Source organism: Engystomops pustulosus, chromosome 4 (genome assembly GCF_040894005.1).
Source record: "Engystomops pustulosus chromosome 4, aEngPut4.maternal, whole genome shotgun sequence".
In the NCBI taxonomy this organism is placed as follows: Eukaryota; Metazoa; Chordata; class Amphibia; order Anura; family Leptodactylidae; genus Engystomops; species Engystomops pustulosus.
In genome coordinates, this window is record NC_092414.1 from 165,263,949 (window position 1) to 165,286,644 (window position 22,696).

General features: G+C 42.4%; 2 protein-coding genes across 5 annotated transcripts in view; one reads left to right on the top strand and one right to left on the bottom strand.

Annotated features, from left to right (window-relative positions):
- The first annotated feature begins 14 nt into the window (after positions 1–14).
- On the top strand, positions 15–14,539 carry IDH2 (isocitrate dehydrogenase (NADP(+)) 2). Its single transcript, XM_072148447.1, has 11 exons — positions 15–252; positions 5,802–5,893; positions 6,062–6,227; positions 7,603–7,763; positions 8,504–8,647; positions 10,092–10,228; positions 10,860–11,011; positions 11,998–12,110; positions 12,294–12,391; positions 14,005–14,097; positions 14,187–14,539. The coding sequence occupies exons 1-11, from the start codon at positions 144–146 to the stop codon at positions 14,272–14,274; spliced, it is 1,353 nt and encodes a 450-aa protein (XP_072004548.1). The 5' UTR covers positions 15–143; the 3' UTR covers positions 14,275–14,539.
- A 2,081-nt stretch (positions 14,540–16,620) lies between these two features.
- Positions 16,621–22,696, bottom strand: part of ZNF710 (zinc finger protein 710) — a 54,225-nt gene continuing 48,149 nt past the window's right edge. For 3 of the 4 annotated variants that reach the window (XM_072148451.1, XM_072148449.1, XM_072148450.1), the window contains exons 4-6: positions 21,825–22,016; positions 21,118–21,292; positions 16,621–20,603 (exon numbers count right to left, since the gene is read on the bottom strand). In XM_072148451.1, coding sequence (XP_072004552.1) covers positions 20,434–20,603; positions 21,118–21,292; positions 21,825–22,016 — 537 coding nt within the window. In that variant the 3' untranslated portion in view covers positions 16,621–20,433. The remainder of the gene's footprint in view (positions 20,604–21,117; positions 21,293–21,824; positions 22,017–22,696) is intronic. The other variant, XM_072148452.1, reaches the window with a different exon arrangement.

The following is a 22,696-nucleotide window of genomic DNA, read 5'->3' on the forward strand; positions in this document are numbered from 1 at the left end:
AATTGCTGCGATGCTGACGTGTGCGCCCTTGAAGCCGGGCGGCTTGGGGGATACGTGCGTGGTGCAGCAGCTGTGGTTATATTCTCCGGACACATCCCCCATCCTAGTGACCGTCTTCCCATCTCTCACTGTTCTGCAGAAACATGGCCGGCTACCTCCGAGCAGTCACCTCCGTGTGCAGGTCCTCCGCCGCAGTGCTGGCCAAGAACCCCGGAGCCATCGCCCCCGCCCTGACCCAGCAGCAGCGGAACTGTAAGTGTGAGCTCAGCGGCGGGAGATGCCCGGTGCTGCCCCCTACTGCAATCTCCCTGTATGACCGGCCCCGGCCTCCTAAACTCTCCGTGCAGGCAGTGTGATGGCCGGGCTCCTCCATTGTGCACAGCCTCCTCTTCTCTTGTGCACAGCATGCGGCCACAAAACCGCAGGGCGCGACAGTGTGACCGAACACCAAGGGCGGGGGGACGGGGTGACCTTCAGGTGCAGCCTGTGACCTCGAAGCGAGGCATCACATGCACCGGGCGTGATAAGTGACCGGCAGCTGCGGAGTCCCCGCCTAGAGGGGTGTCCTATGGGGGATTATGTGGGGGCCGCCGGCTGGGAGGATACATGGGCCAGTACTGCACAGGCCTCTTGTATGGGGCAGGCAGCAGATACAATGGGGGCTAGGCTGCTTACACATCGTTGGGCACAGGCAGCAGATACAATGGGGGCTAGGCTGCTTACACATCGTTGGGCACAGGCTGCAGATACAATGGGGGCTAGGCTGCTTACACATCGTTGGGCACAGGCAGCAGATACAATGGGGGCTAGGCTGCTTACACATCGTTGGGCACAGGCTGCAGATACAATGGGGGCTAGGCTGCTTATACATCGTCGGGCACAGGCAGCAGATACAATGGGGGCTAGGCTGCTTATACATCGTCGGGCACAGGCAGCAGATACAATGGGGGACTAGGCTGCTTATACATAGCTGGGCACAGGCAGCAGATACAATGGGGGACTAGGCTGCTTATACATCGTTGGGCACAGGCAGCAGATACAATGGGAGGCTAGGCTGCTTATACATCGTTGGGCACAGGCAGCAGATACAATGGGGACTAGGCTGCTTATACAGTGTCGGGGGCAGGCTGCAGATGCCTTACGGGATAGGCTGCCCCCAGTGCAGGGGTGAAGATTGCACATGCAATGATAACCAGAAATGAATGGGAGAAGACTGCTGCTACGCTGTTCCCATGGATGGGACATGGACCTCATACTATATGGGATTTGCTGTAGACACCATGCTGTACTCACTGAGGGGACATGGGTTGCTGATACAATAAGGACAGCAGATACTCTGCTGTGCCCAGTGATGGGGCATATGCTGCAGATGTTTAGGTACATGTTGCAAATAACATTTCTCTGCTAATCACCGAGACCCCCTGCAGATATAAGGCCCAAATTGTATGTGACAGGCTCCTGACCTAACATATGCTTGGTGCAGCTGCCAGGTAAGATCTGTTATGGGGGACAGGTGTTAGACCTCACTCTGTGGTAGAGGTCCTGCTACAGCTGCTGGGGGTAAGTTGTGAAAAGTAGGTACAATGCAGGTCTGTTCTGTAGTTATACAGTTTACTATAGGCCCTGCATCATACATTGGGCTGAACATGTGTAGATCTAGACCTTTTCTAATTGCTGTGCCAATTGGGTTTTAGCTGGTACTTGATATAAGTCTAAGCATCCTGGTGTATGGATGGGACAGGTTACATAGTGCAGCATATCCTGAGGGGACACAATGTAACTGTTTTAATAACCCTTTTGAGCATGTGTTCATTGTGTTAGAGAGTGCATATGTCTGTACTCTGCAATATTGGCTACAAAAGAAAAGTAATGTCTAAACGTCACCAGAAAATCTGCTTTTGTTACTTCAGTCTTGCAGAAGTTCAGTAACACTGCTAACCCTTGCTTTTTGGAGAACCAGAACCTTGATTGTCTGCTGGATCTGCAAGTGCAGCCTCTTACTTTAGGCGCATGACTAAATGTCAAGTGGAAAGTATTCCCAGTTTATAGAGCAGCAGGGTGCCTGGGGCCTGTTAGTAGTGTAAACGGATTTATCAGTGACTTCTATTCTGTAACAGAGCTGGGGGGCTTCTAGCAGTTGTGGTTCAGCATATTTGTCCCTGATCTTCTAACCTTCAAAGTCTTGCAGGTACAATGGTGCTGCTGAGTCCAGACATGGGCAGGGCCTGTGATTGACTTCATCTTCTGGCTGATAAGGCTGCGTTTTGTTTTCATTTTAATGCATGCGTTTTAAACAGCTGAAGAGATTTACCCAATTACATTGTTAATATTGCCTTTGTGTTAACACCTTAATGTATGTGTTAGCATTGCGTTAATGCTTGCGTTTTGTAAATACAAAGTTGAGGACAATGTAATTGGGCAAATCTCCTCCAGCTTTTGGAATACACATGCATAAAACGCAACGTGTGACCACAGCCTCAGGTGCTAGACTAAGCTGCCGCATAACCATTGCACGGTTACATTCCTTACACGAGGTGTCAATGTCTTGGTGTGTTAAGTCTCCATGTGTGAGCCTGACATGTGATGTAATACAATTTAGTATTGGATTGGGTGGGATCCCTGCTGTGTAGTTATGGCACTGCCGCTTTAGACCTGTTTTTAAAGAGCACTTTCCTTCCAGGAGGACTGGTGTGTGACCATTGCTGGGATAGTGTCCTGTCTGTATTTACATGTAGTGTCTGGCTGCTAGACTTGTGTTGGAGGATGTGTGGGAGCTTTTGTTACAATGTTGGCTCTCATTCTTGAGTTTTGTATAGAATCTCCAGAATATTAACAAGTTGGCTGTGACCTATAAGGACTGTGATGTCCTGCAGGTTCCTAGCGCTCTGCACCACATTGCTGTGACAACTCAATACAAACAGAAACTTGGAAGCGCAGCCTGTACCTTCCATGAGTTGTTTGCTAAACTTACTGGATTGATAATGGAAACTTGCAATGCTGTGTTATGACCTCTATGGCTGTGTCCCTGATCTATCATTGGAGAAGCTGCTTAAATCTGAATATATGTATACACCTGCACTTGTATCCCTCATCAGACATGTAATGGATCCAGAATTTATCCCAATTTCTGGTGTCAAGCATCAGCAGCATCTGGGGCTCAGGTTCCTGAACACAACCTAAATAGTTACTATTTTGGGTCCTGGAGGCCTCCATAGGCAATAAGTTGAATGTTAGACCACCATGTGAGCCCCCTTGGTTATTCATAGACGTGTGCAGTGTGCTGCAGTCTAGCTGGATGAATTTTCAGGATGGTAGCAAAAAATATAAACTTGCAGCTCTCTTCCATAGCTTGCTGGAACTCTACTAAACTGGTCCCAGCGAGCACCCCATGAGTCGCCCCATTTAGTGTAGAATCTCCTGTCGGATATCCATCACTCATTTGGACCTGATCAAGGGGACCTTCTTTGAAATGTGTTTTGTTTTTATCTACCCAATAAAAACCGCTCTGAATTGCCATTGAACAGTGTCTGTAAATACCTGGAAGTTACCACAACTTTTGCTTCCATTTTTGAGGGGTTTGCTCCCTTACAATTGTGTTTTATAAACTTGGAAACACTTGCTTTGGCGGAGAAATCTGGACGGGCCTAGTTTGAACTTGTCCTTGGAGGGGAATGATGAAGGTTGATGTGGAGGTCAGATACAAGGATCACACAGTGACGGGAATCCAGTCTAACCACATTCCTGCTAACGGATTACAGTACTGATGTAGTAATGTCACACATTCATCTGGCTGAATACTGTGATAGAGCTTTGTTTGAGCCGTTGTTGCTATGGAGAACAAAGTATCGAAGTTTACTAGAAAGCGGAACTCGGAGCACCTAGTGAAGGTCATGAGCCGTACAAGTGTAGCGGAGGCTTCTGGGCGGCTGCAGCTGCCTGGAGCTTAACTAACCTGCTGAAGTCTATTTTTAACAGATTGTCCTCTTCTCAGGAGGATGAGATCGGATTAAATGTCATATATGGAGCTGAAGTTTGTGCTTTCGGCTGCCTCTTCCAGACCAGTGCACAATAACCTGATATAATTCTGCTGGGAATGGGGCTCTGGGTGTCAGCAGGTTATTGAAGCTGTAACTTCTGCATTCCAGTTTTTCATGTAGATGGTTAACCAGGCTTCATTCAGAAATGTCTCCATAGATTGAGACTATTTGAGACTAGGTTTCCATCTGTTGCAGATTTTCCATGGTGGAGGGGGATTGGGGTGTCTGTCATGGTCTAGACATTGCTGTCACTTCTGCAGGTCAGTTCATGCAGCTCAATTACCCAATTGCTTTGAAAGCTGCAAAGGACCCTCAGTAATTCCTCCCCAGCAGCTGCTTATTGGATATGTAGCTGACTGGTAGTATTCACTGCTGATTATTATGGAACAAATGAACCCAGCGTTCCATGTAATCAATGAATAGGTAAAGGCACTGCTTCTTGGTCCCTGTGCTGGCAATGGAGGGGATACTTTAGGAATGAGCAGGGAATGGCTCTGCTTGTGGCCTTTAAGTTGGCTTTGGGGAATCTCTACTGGTATTCATAAACACGACTTGGTGTCCCTAATCCATATTAAAGGGGTATTCCCGCAAATACCATATTCTAAATATACTTGGGATAACAAGAGTCCCCAATTCACTGTTAACAATACAGCATTTTACACATATAATTCCAATTTATCAGTCCTGATGTATACAATTTCAGTTGCCCCAAGATTCAACTATTAATCTTTAGGGTCGGGCAGAACATATGTTTGCTGCACTAAACTGATCTCTGCAGTGGTCCCCACCCTTGCATTCCAACACTAGCTCATACAGTGACATCCTGCCAGCTAGAAACAGCATGAGGAGAGACAAGCTACAGGCAGATAAGGTCTTTATCCAGGTCAGGGGGAGGTAGGCACATCAGATCTGACAGTGTATGGTATGGCTGAGATGTAGCAGAGCTTAGAATGTTGCGTAATATGCATCTTGTGGATCTCATAATGTGTCGTATCATATCTTTGTCTGTTAGTGACTGTTCAGAAGCAAAATGAAAGTGTGTATAAACCTGTACCCTGATAATCTAAGCACATTGTCAGCACACAGTATCTCACAGCACTAGAGGGATCATGTGAGTCCGTACTCACAAACTGGAATTTTACACTAACAATCACTGAGTGATAGGAGCTAAAACGGCAAAAAAAACTGAGTACAATTGTAGTTGGGCCTTTGCAGATTTAGTCTGACAGTTGACAAAGCTGGCAGCAGAAATTGACCTAATTGGCCACTTCCAAACAGACTGACACCTACCAGTTCCTTTCATGCCCCAGTATGGTGCAATCATCCACAAAATCAACTGAAGTGAAATATAATGTGGTTCATAGTCATGAAGGAAAGTTTGACACAAAGGTTAAGCTCTCCCACCTCAATGTCCAATCTGCAGTCAATGACTTCCTGCCCTAGCCTTAAGACAACCTGGTTACTCATGTTTGGGTCTGTGAGTTACAGCAAAGGGGGTATGCATGAAAAGGGAGAGCTTGACTTCAGTCTGGAGTTCTCCAGTCTGAAGAGTGATGGAAAACTGTATATAGTATATAAAAGTTGATATTCAGCTTGATGACACGATGCTTATCCATGAAAGAAACATGAGGTGTTCAGCTATTTATTGGTGATTTTGGTACAACTTCTGCCAGAAAGTTCCAGTTGATGAAGTATGGTGTTGGCGGTATACCTTTAGCTTCTAACTTGTATAATTTCCCTAACCTTTTCCCAATTTACTTGCAGATGCAGACAAACGTATCAAGGTGGCCAACCCTGTGGTGGAGATGGATGGGGATGAGATGACCCGCATCATCTGGGAATTCATCAAGGAAAAGGTATGTAGATATGCTTACTGCCATGTGCCCTTTCCATGCCAGGCACCATAGATCAGGGGGTGCTCTGACCAATGCGCACACTGCCCTCAGTCAGCTTCCTGACAAGTTGTATTTTTTGCTGATTCTTGTCAGTTTATTCTGAAAGTATTTTGGTGTTTTTTGTTCCAGTTAATCCTGTCTAATGTTGATGTTGAGTTGAAATACTACGATCTTGGCCTTCCATATCGTGACCAAACCAATGACCAGGTCACCATAGACTCTGCTCTGGCCACCAAGAAGTACAGTGTCGCTGTGAAGTGTGCCACGATCACTCCTGATGAGGCTCGAGTAGAAGGTATTCACTTCAATACACAATGGTTGTTCTGTTCACTTCATATTTATATTATAGATGGTGGGGCGTGGGGGGGTAGAAATGTTTTGCTTTTTGGTGCACTGATGGGTCTTGTTCAGGCAGGAGGTTTTTGTCTGTTTTTGCAGGTGTCATACAGAGATTTTCTTTTCCACATGCAGAAATGACATAAGTCTGAATCCATAAACAGACGGCACATCTGTATGCAGTTTTTTTTCCCTCAAATGTTGCTAGGCAAACGGGCTAGGGCAAAAAGTAGATTAGGAATCCATCAGCATTTTTTTGGATGTTAAAATGGATGACATAAGGACCTGAAATGGAGGCAGATAAAATACATGCAAAACGTTGACATCACACCTGTGTTTTTTGTGGAAGCGCAGCGGACACATCATGAGTGAGCCCTTACATTGCACAGATAAGGTTCTGGGCTGTGTCCCAGTAGTTGTAAACCTCTGCCTTTTCAAATTGAGTACTCTGGGTCCTAGAGCAGCTTGTGTGTAATTTTATGGCTGTAATATTACCATATTATGACCAATATTGCAGCACAATAGATCCATATTGGTAGGTTGGATGTGAATAAGCATTTTGGCACCATTCCCTGTCACTGGTAGCCTCTATAGGTGCTATATCTTGGCTAATGGACTAGCCAAGTAATAAGTTAAAATACAGGCAGCCCCTGGGTTACGTACAGGATAGGTTCTGCAGATTTGTTAAATTTGTATGCAAGTCTGAACTGTTTACTTCATAATTATAATACCAGTCAAAATTTTTTTTTTGGTCTGACAACTGGATTTTAAAAATGTTGGATTGTCATAAGAACCAGGATTAACAATTAATCTTGGACACCTCTGATAACTGTTACAGCTGTTTATTGTAGCCTAGGGATAAAGTAAATTGCCAAAATCCAGAGGTCTGTTTGTAACTAGGGGTTGTCTGTAAGTTGGGTGTTAAGTAGGGGGTCACCTGTATATGAACATTTTCGGAACCTTCATGTACTGTGAATAGATCAATGTCTGTCTACCCCAGAATGAAGTCTTGCCTAGCTAATCATTGCCTGCAGTATAAATGTTCAGACTGCCATCTAGTGGTGTGCTTGGTACATGACTACGAATGCCTTATTAGTGTAATGTGCAAATAATGCTGCAGAACCATGCATTGATCTATAAAATACCCAACTTAAAATAAGTTCATTGTTTATATTGTAGAAATTGCTCAGTCACTTTATCGTGTGTTGAATACAGAACCAGTAGGGCTGGGTTCAAAGGCTTGGTTGGCATTATTTGCTCACACACGTGTGAAGTGATTTTTGTGCATGTGCTAATACATGACAACACATTTTATATGAACTTGCTAATTTTAGAGTTCAATCTGAAGAAAATGTGGAAGAGTCCCAATGGAACAATCAGGAATATTTTGGGTGGTACAGTCTTCCGTGAGCCAATTATCTGCAAGAACATTCCACGCCTGGTTCCTGGATGGACACAAGCCATCACTATTGGAAGACATGCATTTGGTGACCAGGTAGGTTCATGAATTGACCAAATTTTTCACAAATATTTAGTGGCAGCTTTCCATGGTCCTAGCAACTGACACCCTTCTCTTAGCTACAATGGTTCGATATATTCAACTTCCAAATTTGACCTTGTAACCAGTATGTCTATAGTGGGTCAAGTGCGTGTGGCTTCAGGCTGAATCCAGCAGCTCCTCCAAGTTTTCTCTTCATGCAATAGTAATGTCATGTGACCAGGGTGACATCTGAGGTCCATTAGCCTCCTAATATTAGAAAACTGTTTACAAAGTGCATATTTCATAAAATCATAGCACATCCTATTGCATGAAATCACTGCAGCCTTCATGGAGAGGAGTAAAAGCCCATGCAGGCATGCTGTGTTTTTTGTGGTCAGATATGTGCATGGGGTACAGTTTGCAAATGTTAAGAGGATAAAGGACCTGAGATGTCACACTGGCAATAGATCCCCCTAGCTACCAGGTAAGTTAATAGCTCTAATTTTATGGGGATGTGAGGTAAACAATTTAGCTAAAATTCAGTCGGATAGTTACTAGAGCTCTATAGGAACCTGCCACTAGCTGTATAGGTGAGAGATGTGGAGACAGGTTACCTTTGAGCCAAATGTAATAAATCCTAAGTGTAGAGAAGTTGTATAAAAATGTTGATCTACTGTGTACACAATTGAGAAGGTCTTCATGGATGTTGCAATTTTAAGCTTTATTCTGATAGTAACCCTTTTTTTACATTTTAGTACAAGGCCACAGACTTCGTTGTTGATAAAGCTGGAAAATTCAAGATGGTGTTCAATCCCGCTGATGGCTCAGCTGCAAAGGAATGGGAAGTTTTTGACTTTCCTGCTGGAGGTGTTGGCATGGGAATGTACAATACAGATGAGGTAATGACACTTTCATTATACCTACCTTCACATTGCAATGACTTCTAAGCTTATCCACTTTAGGCCCATTACACAACTGCATCTGCACTTTCTGTAACACTTCATTTATGGAGATTGTAAATGAAACTACAAAGAGGGGTATTGGTGGTCTCCGGTTATGCATCCGAACACGTGTGCACTTAAAGGAATGGTTTGTCTAATGAAGTTATACAATTTACCAATAATTTTTTCTGTATAGTCATCATGGTTTTCTAGATCTCTGGTTGCTGTCTTGTGCATGTGTGACATCACATGACCTGGGACAGATTTCTGTCGATGGAACTTTCAATGTAAGTTTGTCTATAGGGCAGCTAGCAGATCTGGAAAAGCATGAGTAATTGATACAGAAAGTAATGGACAATTGTAAGTTTTTTCATTACACAAACAATATAAACTTGCTGAAGGTGGACAACCCCTGTAATCTTGCATCCCACATGCAAGCTTTCTTGGTGTAGTTTTGAGGGTATAAAATAGTAAATACAGCATCACAAGGAGTGTTTAAGACTCACAGGATAACACATCGGCTTCAAATTTTAAGTGGTCCTAAATGGGCGAAAATGCCAACCCTGTATAGAAGTCAATTTGGTGTCGGTGCAATGTAGTTCTTTAAGGACATTCCCTCCCATCTGGTAGGATCTGCTCTTTTAGCTTCTTATTGCCTTGTTTTTACAAAAAAGGCTTTTAAAATTTTGCAACTGAGACTGCGGGGCTTCAGACTCCATAGGTGTTAATGGAGCCTTAAGCCCCTCAAGCTCATTTGTATAATTTTAAAGCATTTTTTGATTTAAAAACAAGGGTACAAATGGCTAGAAGTAGAGCAGATCCTGTCAAAGGGACACACCAGTATGTCAGTGTGCTTGGTTTACAACCTTTGATTCTGGTGGTAGTTTAAATGTTAAATGTCCCCATAACTTTATTGGTAAAACCTGTATTTAAACACTATTTAAGTGATAATCCCCTGAATAAAAACCTGTGCTTGCCTCCGGAATCCTCCAGCCCTCCATTCCTGATGGTGCCCGGTTCTGGTGCTCTGCTTTCCCTGGCCCACTCATGTTCTGACATTTGACTCAAATTGGTGACTAGCAACAATTTCACTGGATCTGGAATTGCTTGGTGCTGGCCCGAGAGATGAGTGTTGGCAGATTAAATCTAAAGGAAAAAATCCATTTAGAGCAAATGAAGCAAATGTTTAATAACAATGTCTAAACATTGACATTTGGGTAAATCTACCTGTGAATTTTGTTTCATAGGATTACATTAAAGCGTAAATTGTCACAAAAGCAGGCACAGATGTCTTGCCATTTTTCTGTTATACTATATATTCTGCCAACAATTCCCAGTGTTCTGGGGTCCCATCTAGCTTCTGTAAACTTTGCATTAATCTGGGTTTGATCTTGGTTTGCAGTCCATCTCTGGCTTTGCACACAGCTGCTTCCAGTACGCTATTCAGAAGAAATGGCCTTTGTACATGAGCACAAAGAACACCATATTGAAGGCTTACGATGGCAGGTTCAAGGACATCTTCCAGGATATCTTTGAGAAGTATGTATTGATTTAAATGTAAAGCTTTTCAATTTACTGGTCATTGACCGATTTACTTGTTGAAATTTTTTTTTTTTGCAGTTTCAGTAAATATTTTTGCCTCCATTTTTTTTTACAAATAGATACGATATGCAACAGTTGCTGTGCTGGTCTTCGTTGTTTGGTGTTTAGAGGACACATTACTAAATCTTTGTTTTGTAGCTCATGAGTGTTTGGAAGACTCATCTGCAAGTTCATATTTGTCAACATAGAAGCTTTACAAAACTGCCGAGAAATGCAATACATTTCAGCTTTCTCTGGAGATCCATCCTCACCCTTAATCCTTATATTTTTGTAGCAAAGGGTGACTATTTTTGGTGCAGTTTTATTTTAATGTTACACCTGTTAGATTTTAAAACTGAATGTAGTTCTTTAAATTTCAGTTGTGATGCCCCCTGCAGGAAATCCCACATTTACCCTGTCTAAAAGACAAACCATGATGGATCAGATAGTGGTGGTAGAATGTCCTGCACCCTGACAATTCAGACACTATTTTAGTTTTACTCTTCACTTCTGGTCTTGGTATGAGGCAAATGTTGATGTTCATTTTAGATACTTGAGACTATTTTAATTGCTTTGGCTTCTTTTGTAGAAATTACAAACCACAGTTCGATAAGCTGAAGATCTGGTATGAGCACAGGCTGATTGATGACATGGTCGCTCAAGTTCTCAAGTCTTCTGGAGGCTTTGTCTGGGCTTGCAAGAACTATGATGGAGATGTCCAGTCTGATATCCTTGCACAAGGTAGGCTTGTACTTGTTCTGCCTACATCTGGTGTCTGAATGCAAGTGCTTTCTGTTGTGGTATTTTCTAACTAGGACCTGTAAATGTGGGAACACTGTTCATTGTCACCTGAACTGTGTAGAAACAGTAGCAGTCTCTGCTCCTTAAGTTATTTGGAACAACTTGGTGACTCCATTTTGCATAGAACTAGGAATAGCTCAGTGAGCGGACTTGCTAGGAAGACTGAAATCCAATCATTTTTAGGATGTGAGCTGGAAAGGGATGAAGTGCCTAATATTGTGAAAATGTTAATGACAAGCCTCAAACTTTCCTTACTCTGAAGTATGTAGTTTGTCAATGGTACAGTTGAAGGGTAGTCAGTAAGTGCTTTTCTTTTTTTTGTCTGCAAAAGTATTCCCCTTATGATTTTATCCATAATGTTTGTGGGAAATGGACAAAACCCTAAACAGTCAGTTTATAGTGAGGGAAGTATCCATTGCAAAAATGAGGGTGTTCATGTGCTTTTTAAAATATAGAATATAGCTGACTCTTAGGCAACATTCACATGAACATATGGGGGACATATATATATATATATATATATATATATATATATATATATGGCCGGCCTATATGCATCCCCCTTCAATGGCCTTGCAGCGCTGTACGGAAGCGGAACGGTGCAGTTCCCTAGCACGTAAGACATGTCCTATCTTTCTACGTAATACAGCACTGTGCTGTGTATTCCTATGGAGGGGCGGGGGTGAGCAGCGCTCACAACCTTTCCCCGGCGCCGCTGTGTGCCTGTCATGCTAATGTACAGCGGGCAATGGCAGTGTGAATGTAGCCTTAAAGAGGTTTTTTGACCCTCAGCATTTAGAACATGTGCAATGCTAGTAGATGGTCAATTATTGAGTGTTTGGTTACAGGCAATTCATGTTTTAATTTGACTGTGATGTTGAGTTAAAACTTTTCACCTCCAAGCTTGTTTCATTCTCCTCTTCCAGGATTTGGTTCCCTTGGATTAATGACCTCTGTCCTGGTGTGTCCTGATGGAAAAACCATTGAGGCAGAAGCTGCTCATGGAACAGTCACACGTCATTACCGGGAACATCAGAAGGTACCTTTCCATGTTATGGCTTCTAGGAGCACATGAAGTTTGGTAGTCTTCTCTATTTCTGATTATCTTGTGTCTTATGTGTTGGGGTTCAAATGTGCAGACATGAACAGAACAGCTAAGATGTGAATGTTCTCCTCCAGTCCTGAAAACCTTCATTAATTTTTGTGTTCCTTATACTCAAAGGGACGTCCCACAAGTACAAATCCCATTGCCAGCATCTTTGCATGGACCCGGGGCTTGGAGCACAGAGGAAAGCTTGATGGCAATCAGGATCTAATTGAGTAAGTCTGAGGGTTTTATTTTTTTGTTTCTTGTTCATTTATAAATTTCTCAAATTTATTTGTAAAACACAAATTGATTCCAGTATTGTGATTTACTAATTAGACATAAGTAACGGGAATCTTCATTTATCACTTGATCCTTCAGTCTTTTCTTCAGTTTCTTCATTGGAGTAAACTGTTGTGCTACCTGCACACACGTGTCATCTGTTCTTGCGAATTTGTAAAAAGGTTAGCAAATGGATGAGCCCATAGGAATACATGGACTTGAGGTAGCCTGAAACAATGGTTAGCACACGTTGAGAAAAGTTTGTATACAAGGGTTTAGCCTCTTGCAATTTTGAAGGTAAACAAGGGCATTAACATCTTGGTGACATGGCCTGAAAAGGCTCTAGTGACAGGGGCATTTTAGCAAATTTTTATACATGGCGGTTTAAGGGCCATAACTTTTAACTAGCTTTATTTTTTTTAATTTTCAAATTAACTCAAAATGAACATTAAACAAGTCCCCAATGTGTTTTGGTCGTTTTGACATGTGTGGTCTTGGGCAAACAGGATGACTATGGCGATGTGTTTTGTAGCAGTGGATTTTTTTTTATGGGGAAAATGCGGATGTATTTAAAATTTTTTGTTTTCATTCAGAACCTTATAAGGGACAGTAATGACATTTTCATTTTTTTTCCACCAAGTTTTCAGCTATAACTGGGGCATCTATAAGCGCCTCAGTTACAGGGGGGGACGACCACCTCTGAAAGCTGGTTTTGATCCAAGCTTGCCTGGGTCTGATTAGACCAGCAGCCCTGATTAACCCCTTTAGAACCAGTGGTCCTGTGACTGCCAAGTCTATAGAGCCTTCAGCGTGATACTATGAGGAGCTGAGAAGGGAGAAGCAGTAATAACCTGCATCTCCCTAGCACCTCTCTAGGTGTCTCGACGTCGCTGCATACTCAAACTGTGCCTGCTGATGTTTAAAGTCAGTGGGCGACCAGAAATGAGTTGAGAACTTGCTAAGTGGCTGGTGGCATCCTCTGCTAAGGTGCCCATTTACTGGCTGCATATATTCTTAAATTGGACAAAAAAAAAATTTAAACCCAAATCTTATTGTATAGTTCCCAATGCAATGCATATGTGGTTCAGGCCTCATGGGTAATTCACAGCAGCAAACCTCTATGGTATAAGTTTGCAGTGCATGCGCAGCCTTGGTATTATAAACTTGCTGACAGCTTCACCACAAATTATAAAGCGGCTCCAATTCCTGCCCAGATTTGCAGTGTGGCTGGTTATTTCCAATGGACTTCAGTGGATGGGTGGTGCTTATGTCATATCGGTGTATGGCAGGTGGGATCGTTGGTGGGATGCAGGGGAATGGGAGGTAGTGCCAGTAAACTTAATTCTGCTTGCTTTATATTCAGGTGGGCCATAAGCAATGGCACACTGCTATTATCTTCTGGCCCAGCAATTTTACATTGTCATGCGCATTAGGCTTAGTTTACATAAATGTAAATATTGGGCGGCAAATTTCTCCAAATTAGCAATAAACAATGAACTAGTATTAGATTCTGAGCACACTTCCCTTTTGCCTAGTGTTTTTAAAGTGATTTGTTCCTTTCTTGCAGCTTTGCCTTGAAACTAGAGAAGGTCTGTGTTGAGACTGTTGAGAGCGGTGTAATGACAAAGGACTTGGCTGGCTGTATTCACGGTTTAAGCAAGTAAGTCGCAGCGTCAGTGATTTTGGGAAAATTTGAAAGCGTTGTGTTAAGCTGAACTTCATTTCACTGCTGTTCTGTTTCTCCTGCAGCGTCAAACTCAATGAGCATTATGTGAACACGACAGACTTCTTGGACGCCATCAAGAGCAATCTGGACAAAGCACTGGGGAAAAAATGAAGTTTGCACTAGATGAACAGCCAGACAGTTTTACCTCATTTTTAACCTTTTCAACATAGGACGTCGCCTTAGTGTGACTTTGGAACAAACTTTTAACCCGTCTAATGCTGGTTGTAAAATACATCCTGCACAGCTGCAGAATCGGGGCAGGTGATTCTCACCTGTGTTTAGTGCTGGACTTCAGTTTACTGCACCTTTTGTATGTCATCTTGCACTCTTGGTGCCATGTATAGCAAATAAAACCTTCACCACCTTCTCCTTGTAAGCTGACTAAAATTTTTTTTTGCATGGGGTGTCAAAGGACTGTCATGCAGGATTCTGGATAGTCAAATCTTATTATTTGTTTATTGTTCACTCATGGGCATGCCTGGTGCAATGAATTTCCCATGTTCTCTGAAGACTGGCCAGTATTGTCTTGTATCAATGTCATGTTGTTCCCTTGACCTCTAATAAAAGGGAATCCATTATAAAGATTCTTTATATAGCGCCTACGGATTATGCAGCACTGCACTGACCAAATCTGTCCCACACAAACACAGAACATACAAACTTTGCAGATGTTGATCTGGGTGGGACTTGAACCCAGGACCCCAGTGCTGCAAGCCTGATGCCCACACAGTGCTGCCCACATTGCATCCAAGCACTTGCATGCCACTGCATCCTTACCATCTAAGGCTACATTCACACGATGTATGCCCGCCGTACCGTAGTACGGCGGGCATACATCGGCGCTGTGGAGAGGAGCAGGGGATGAGCGCTGCTCACCCACGCCCCTCTCCATAGGGAGATACGGCCCCGTAATACGGGAAAAGATAGGACATGTTTTCTTTTCCCGTGCTACGGAGCGGTACGGTGCCGCACGTGTGCAGCACCGTACCGCTCCCGTACAGGGCCGTGAGCCCATAGGAGTGTATGGAGGACGTATATCGGCTGTATATACGTCCCCCATACTGTAGTGTGAATGTAGCCGAAGTCTTCAGTTGTATCATTTGTATCCAGGTTCCCACCTGCGGGCTGGTAAGGGTCCGCAGAACCATTGCACAGCATTACTCTGCATGCTATGGCTGAATTTCTACTTAAATGCGTGCACAATATTGATTGCCTAATTTTGGAAAAGCTGCTTTTGGTTAAAATCTACCACTAAAGAATAAACTAGATACTTGCCTATAGTCCTTCTTGTTTTGGCACTGCTCTTTAATCTTGACATACTAGAAAAGTTATAAAAAGCAGCCTGGGGGTGGGATGTCTGGTTCTACAGGCTGTTATTCACACAGCCTGCATGACATCACCTCACTCTCCAATGCTGGGAAGTTGTGACGTCATGCAGCCCAGACATTGCATCCCCACAGAACTTTTCCTGGTGTTGCTAGATTAAAGACCAGCACTGGATTAAGGAGAAGGCTAAAGCAAAGTATCTGTAGTCTATTAAAGTAGTAGATTTCCTTTCAACTAGTGGCCAAGAATTTGCCTTAAAGCACTTGCATGGATTCTGACATGGTTGAGCTAAAATCACCCAGTGTAGTAAACATTGGATACATTTGTCTATTGAGAGGTTGAGGTGCGTTCCTGCTTTGCCCTAAAAACTAAATCCTAAAGAACTGCATTCTCTTGGTGCAATGTTCCATTTTACAGGTTAAACCTTTAAAACAATACCACATCAGAAGTGAACACCATTCACTGATCCTGTTTTAAGGGTTCTTATTCTCAGATTAGTTAATGTACTTTATTCTGAGGTATTTATGATGGGTTCCCACTTATGGCTATAACCTGTAAATGCATAACTCACATGGCAAACAACTTGGCAGTAAAGTGCCACCGCTAAAATCTCAACAATAACCTGCAAAAGTAAGTTTGCAGTTCATACAAAGTATTCCAAGCAGTCATGTATGTATTTGGTGGCTTTAAGTTGTAACTTTCACCACTGGTGCCTGTAGGGAAGGAATGGATGTAAAGCACCACCCCTGCATTGCTTACACTATTCCGCAGCGCTAGTCTACTTGCCTAAAGGCACCTTTGGTGTTTGACAGTCCAAAACATTACACCTTATAAAGCCACATGCTCTCACTGTTTCGCAGCCATAGCAGTGTAAAAGCTTAGATTTGTTTGTCATAACCTTTCAATGCAAGACCTTTTCTATAGTTTTACCACTTAAATATGATCATTTCCAGTCCTTATAAAGGACCCCCCCAATAGATGTACTTGGCTCCATATAAAGTTGCAGCACGCCTCCTCCTGACCCAAGAAAATACTGCAGAATGGATCTTGCAAACAAACTTACCAAATCCACTTTATTTTCATAAGTATAAAGCCAATTCAGAAAAATATTCCTTTTAAGCTGAATATCTTAGAAGCATAAATTATACAAAAGTCAATGAAATACAGTTAGCATGACAATAGGACTGGTTCCTTGCCCTGTCAATGCACAAAGGGAAAACTAGATTGATGTATAAAGTGGCACATTCTTCAGTGTCTTGTGATGGTAAATGCAATGTCTCTGCTGTAAGCTACAGTACATGGTGAGTAGAAGCTTAATATTTTTATGCTTGGGCCTTAACGGTTTTTATATTGTGCGGTTTTGTCACTAGTCAAAAAATGGTACATTTGTCACTTATATTCAAGAAGTTTAGCGTTGGTGATGCAAAGGGCAAATCTGTTTGGTCACTGTTAACCCACAGCTTGCAGTAAAACAGATCAAAACAAATCCCACCTAAGTGCTGTGATTTAAGGGGGGGTGGCAATTCATAAAGATGAGCAAGACCCTAATAGGTGTCATCCTCATCATGCCCTGAAAGCTTCTTGGTATTCTGTTAGTCATGGGCAGAATGACTTTGACACCTTGAGTTCTGGTGGCCTCCACAAAGACCTTCAGCGGTTGGAGGGGTGTGATGTCAGTGGCTATGACTTTAGGGTGACTTTTCCAACAATGAGCATACCAAGTAAGTTCAATATTTGTTTTCACAAAATGTCCAAAACTTCTGTTCTAGTGATCTCAAGTGCTATAGAATATGATTCAACTATCAAAATAAAGATTATCATTCCTACAATTGTGGGATGGATGATCTACCATTGGGATTACTCATCAAAATAAGCCCTCGTGGTCACAATGTAGTTTTGGTTCTTGGCTTCCTGTTTGGTGCAATGGATGGCACATGGACATTAACATTTCTATGGGCTCATACACGTAGATGTGGTTTCCACAGCCCCATGTGTGCGATGACCCTATTCCTGTTGTTCTGCCACCTGTGAAATGCACATATTCTTGGTCACAGATCACCGCATCATGTTACAGCAGTAGGAGCTGGCAGATATAGTTTTGCAGGAAAAGATTCAGAATAAATTGCACTCCTCCTGCTCTATAACATGCTGCCAGCAGATCAGATGGAGATTTGACTCGGTAGTTTCTTCTCCCAAGTCAAATCTCCCAGCCATATCAGGTTACTGACAGCTTTACGGTTGCAGTTAGCAGAATTTTCATTTTATACCTTACTGCTACTAATAATAGCTCTATATGACCTGATCATAAAATCTATTACCAATACATTATATGAAAAGCACTTCTCAGAGGATCTTTGTGGATCTACGATGTGGAAGGCTCATTGTAAATGCAGTGGGCAGAGTGTAAGCACAGGATCATGTACAGACATTATGTGATGAGCCGATTTGGTTATTTTCCAATACCGTTCTAGTCCCATATCTGCCAAGGACTACACTTGCATCTTAAAAATTCTGGTTGTATTCCAAACATTAAGAGGACAGAGCCCCTACTGGAAACACCCGGTTCTCAATGTATTTATAAATTTCTTGGAGTAAAAAACGAATCCTTATAATACAGGACTGACTAGTCATACAATGGGCCATGTTCTCTTCATTGGGTAGAAGGTAAATTTATTTTATCCATTCATCTTTAGTTGGCAGCATTTGGTCCATCTCATTGATGGGGGACAGTAGCAGAACTATTAGTTATAATACATATTCCTCTTACTTTTAATGTAAAATATAATTTCTGTGGAAGAATCCATTATTAATTGTATGTTTAAAGCTCCAGGGCTAAGGTTTCTCCACACCCGAGTAGCCTCTGCAGAACCACCCTAAGCCTTTCGGCTGGCTTCAGCGTGTCTGAAGCCATCAGGGGACTGGGAGCTTCAGCGTATGCGCTGCCCCTTGGCTGGCGATGCCAAAAGGGCAGTCCTGTAGAGGCTACCCAGGGGGGTCTAGAAGCTTTAGCCTTGTAGCTCAAAGAGGCTACTCCTCGCCCATCTGCAGATAATGTGCATACAAATTAAATAAAGTGTTAAAACACAGGTTAGACTTTAGAGCAGGGGTAGGGAACCTGTGGCTCTTTTGATGGCTGCATCTGGCTCACAGACAGATCTAATAAAAAGTGATTGGCGCGATCTGCGTCTAAGACACACACACAGCTATGATAACTAGACGTGTGACCCAGACACCGGTGCTGACAGCTTCATTATGAGCCTCCGCCTAAGCAGAGAGGAGTGGACACCTGAGGCCAGCATTCATTCCTCTCTATGACCCAGATACCTTTGCCAACGCAATGATCGTGGCACCTGGGTCATAGAGAACAGCAAGGGAGTAACAAGGAGCCAGTTGCAGGTAGGTTAATATAATTTTTTTTCCTGTGACTACCTAGCTGAAGGCGTAGATCCCAGTAGAGTCTTTACGAACATACATAATGGTAAATGTATTTACAAACAAATCTACCTTATTTAGCTTATTGTGCAATCTGAACATAAACGTGTGCAATTTACACCATGATAACCTCAGCAGCGCTACATGTGCAACTGAAAGGGACAAGCATGGTTCCTATTTCATGTGCGTTTAGGCAGGGAGCAGGCAAGTTCTCAGAAACTCCCTGAGGGTCTCTGCCAAGCACAGAGCAGCTGACCTGAACACGGCATGTTGGTTTAGTTCAACTGTTCTGCAGATTAACTTTCTTTGCCTGGTATTTTCTTTTCCCAAACAAAACTTTTTAAGATCCAGGTCGTGTTTATACGCAGAGATTGTAGTAGGGGAGGAGATTGGCCCAGTCCGAGATGCTGCGTGTGAACCTAGAACCTAATAATATGACGCAGGGAAAATGTAGGAAAATTGACTTTTATTTTCCTCATATGTCTAGAGCACAGAGAATACGGTAAATTTGATATATTGATAATTTAAAATATAAAATATGTAAATTTCCCCCAAAAATAAATTTTTTTAAAACGAGACCCATAAATTTAGAATTAGTGGAGGGTCTTATGTGAGCTGCTCTAAAATTACAGAAAAACAAGTAAACTACCTAACGAGTGGTTGTATGTAACTGGGTGGCAAGAAATTCTCACAGTTCTTACTAATATTAAGTCACTCAGACTGTGAGACAGTTAAAAAGTTACTTCTGCATGATGACCATGCTGAATCCAAAAACAGTACAGTGTAATATAGATCAGTAGCGGTCAGTCTCTGTGCAGGGGAAGAGGTGGAGAGCCAGAGAGGTAGAAAGGCAACTTGTGTTGCTGCAACTAAATGTATTAACCAAGGTCTCCCCCTATTCCCTTTCACAGTAAAAATATCAAGTGTGGAGACATTTACAATCAGTTCTTGGCAATTAGTCAAACATTCTAAAACGGACTCCAACGTAGAATCCAGGACTGTTATTTCATAAAGTGTCCCATTTCCATGAAGCCCCTCAGTGTAAGACAATCTGCTTCTGGTAGGTAGCGGACTACAAGGAGAACATCTGTAGATTTCCGGAAGATGGATATTCCACTTCTGAGACAAAATTTGGGAAAATAAATGATACTTTTGACAAAAGCAAACTTCTTATAACACCAGTGGTCAAGCTACAAAACAGAAATACAGTCTGTGCATGGTCCATAAAAGGGACCTACAATAATGTCTAAAAGTCCAGCTTCTTAGGAATCGAATCAACTCAGCTAGAAGCCTTCTGACATTACATCCTTCATCACTGGACCACACCTAGAGAAGCAATGAGCTGTTACAGTATATACCTATATACATTGATGCTTCCTCGTGGTAAGGCCAAAGCTGATGAACAAGTACATTTGTCCAAGAATGAAGTTCAGATAATTTGTGGGTGGATGTAAGAAGTAAAACTGGACTTATGAAATTAAGCCAAGGATTTCCTCAAGGAGAGTCTTTTAACTATAAGACATTATAATAAACCATATCTTTCATAGTTTGCTCGGCCATTGGCCGGTCTTGTGAAGGATTCTCTACTTCTCCGTAACTATATGAGTTATCCTCAAAGTCCTCCATTTCTTGCTGACTTTCCATATCATTGGTTTCTTGGTCAGGAAGGTCCATCATTGGGTCTAAAGGAGAAAAACAAAGAATAGTTGGTAAATTTAGAAATGATGGTCAAGTCTGGTTTAAATGCAGTCTCCCACCAGGATCTAGGAGTGTAAACCAAGCACACTTACATGCTGGTGTGTGTCCCCGCTTTTCTTTTAGCTCCTTATGCCCTTAAGGTTTTGAAAATTATGCAAATGAGCCTGAGGGACTCAGACAGAATCAACAGCTATGGAGCTTGTAGCACCTGGCCCATTTGCATAATTTATTTTTATTTTTTTTTAAACCAGGGCATATGCAGCTAAATGAAGAGCATCTTTTGCCAGAGGGTGCACACACCAGTATGTCAGTGTGCTTGGTCTACAAGCCGTCATCCTGGTGGTAGATTTCTTTTAAGTTCATTTTATTAGAAATGAGTGACATGTCTTGAACAGCTGCTATAGGACACTTCTTTAAGGTGGTAAATTACATTTGTCTCCTATTCACAAGATGGAAGTTAAATGTTTAATGGCAGAGAGGGGAGTTAGGGATTCTAACCTTGGTTTTCCAAGCTGATGTCCATCACCCCATGTTTAACCTTCATGTGACGACTGAGGTTGCCTTTCAGGTTGAATTTGCTGGAGCAATATGGGCATTTAAAGGGCTTGTATCCTGCATGAAGGTGCATGTGACCCAGCAAATTATACATTCGGTTGAAGGATTTTCCACAAACCTAAAGAAAAAAAAAGGGACAGGAATAGATAAGCATTGCAGTGCAGGTCCTGGCAGGTGGTGGTGCTATGGACTGTTCTATATAACTGGAAGCATAATGGGACACATTACAATGAATCTGCACACCCTGAGGAAACAGGCAAGCCATACACTTCATACACAGCCAGGGTTTTCATTCCTTGCTGCAGCACATTACATTTGGAGATTGGGCCTGTGTATGATGTATCTGTATTACCATGTTGCTGCATCCCTGACTATATCCTAACCCAGAGCAGCCACTTCTCATCACAAAGAAGATTCGGCAATACCGTAAGGCGAAGTTCATAGATCCTCCTGGATTAAAAATGTATTTGTCCTCCCCTTATTCCCATTTCATTTGTGGTTTTATTTGCAGCATATATTACACTACACTACAAATATTACCACAAATAGCAGCAAGCTGTGGAAATAACATACAATCTGCACGGTCACTTATTGTATGTTTGCCCTTAGATCTTGTTGCAGAAGGGGCCACTACTCAGCCTGGCTTGTACCTTGCACTTGAAGGGCTTGACAGGGGAGTGCACTATCATATGGGTCTTCAGCGTTTGCTTCTGTACAAAAGTCTTAAAGCAGATATGGCACTGGAATGGGCGAACGCTGGCATGGATCAGCATGTGGCGCTTCATGTTGGCATGCAGTGTGAATTCCCGCCCACATACCTCACACTTAAACTCTTTTACTCCCTAAAACAAATTAAAAAAAACACAGATTAAACAATTGAGGGACATTTATCAGCAGCTGTGATACATAAATGCTGTAAAGAAATTGCAATACCAATTTTTAAAATTTTAATGGAAGATGTAGAAAGGCGTAGTGTTACCGGTAGATAGTGGTCCACAACTCCCAATATCTGCTATGACTATAGATCTATAGATAGAAGGTCTCCTGCTCTTTATTTCTGGTGTAATAGTTCTGTAATATACAATACTAAACACAGTGTGCAGGGTTATCACCATCTTAAAGCTTACAACAAGCCCAGGAAGGCAGACGATGCAGCACATTTGTGCTGCATAGATTTGGAGCATATCGGCTGCTCCCATGGAGGTTTCTATTAAAAACACACACAAAGGAAACCATGATGGAAACCAGTCAGATTATTATCAGGTGGTGGATCCAACTCTGATGTTATTTTAGGTTTTATGTTCCAATAATAGAGCAGGAGACCAGAAACACAAGTGCATAGGTGAACCAAAACTTAGACAATATTCCCTTCCTTACACCAAGGAATTTTTGTTCCAATTTTGGGGCATTTCAAGGCCAATGTAATCTTCACATGATAACCTAAAGTGGAAACTATACATACTTCATGTATGGAAACACAGCCTTTTCTATTTTTCCATTTTTTAAATAAATAATAAGATAA

Bases quoted from the DNA above. Each gene is read 5' to 3' on its own strand.
- IDH2 (XM_072148447.1), top strand. From the start codon at position 144: ATGGCCGGCTACCTCCGAGCAGTCACCTCCGTGTGCAGGTCCTCCGCC. The intron at 8,648-10,091 runs GTAATGACACTT...CTTGGTTTGCAG, and splicing joins GAATGTACAATACAGATGAG to TCCATCTCTGGCTTTGCACA. The intron at 12,111-12,293 runs GTACCTTTCCAT...TTATACTCAAAG, and splicing joins ATTACCGGGAACATCAGAAG to GGACGTCCCACAAGTACAAA.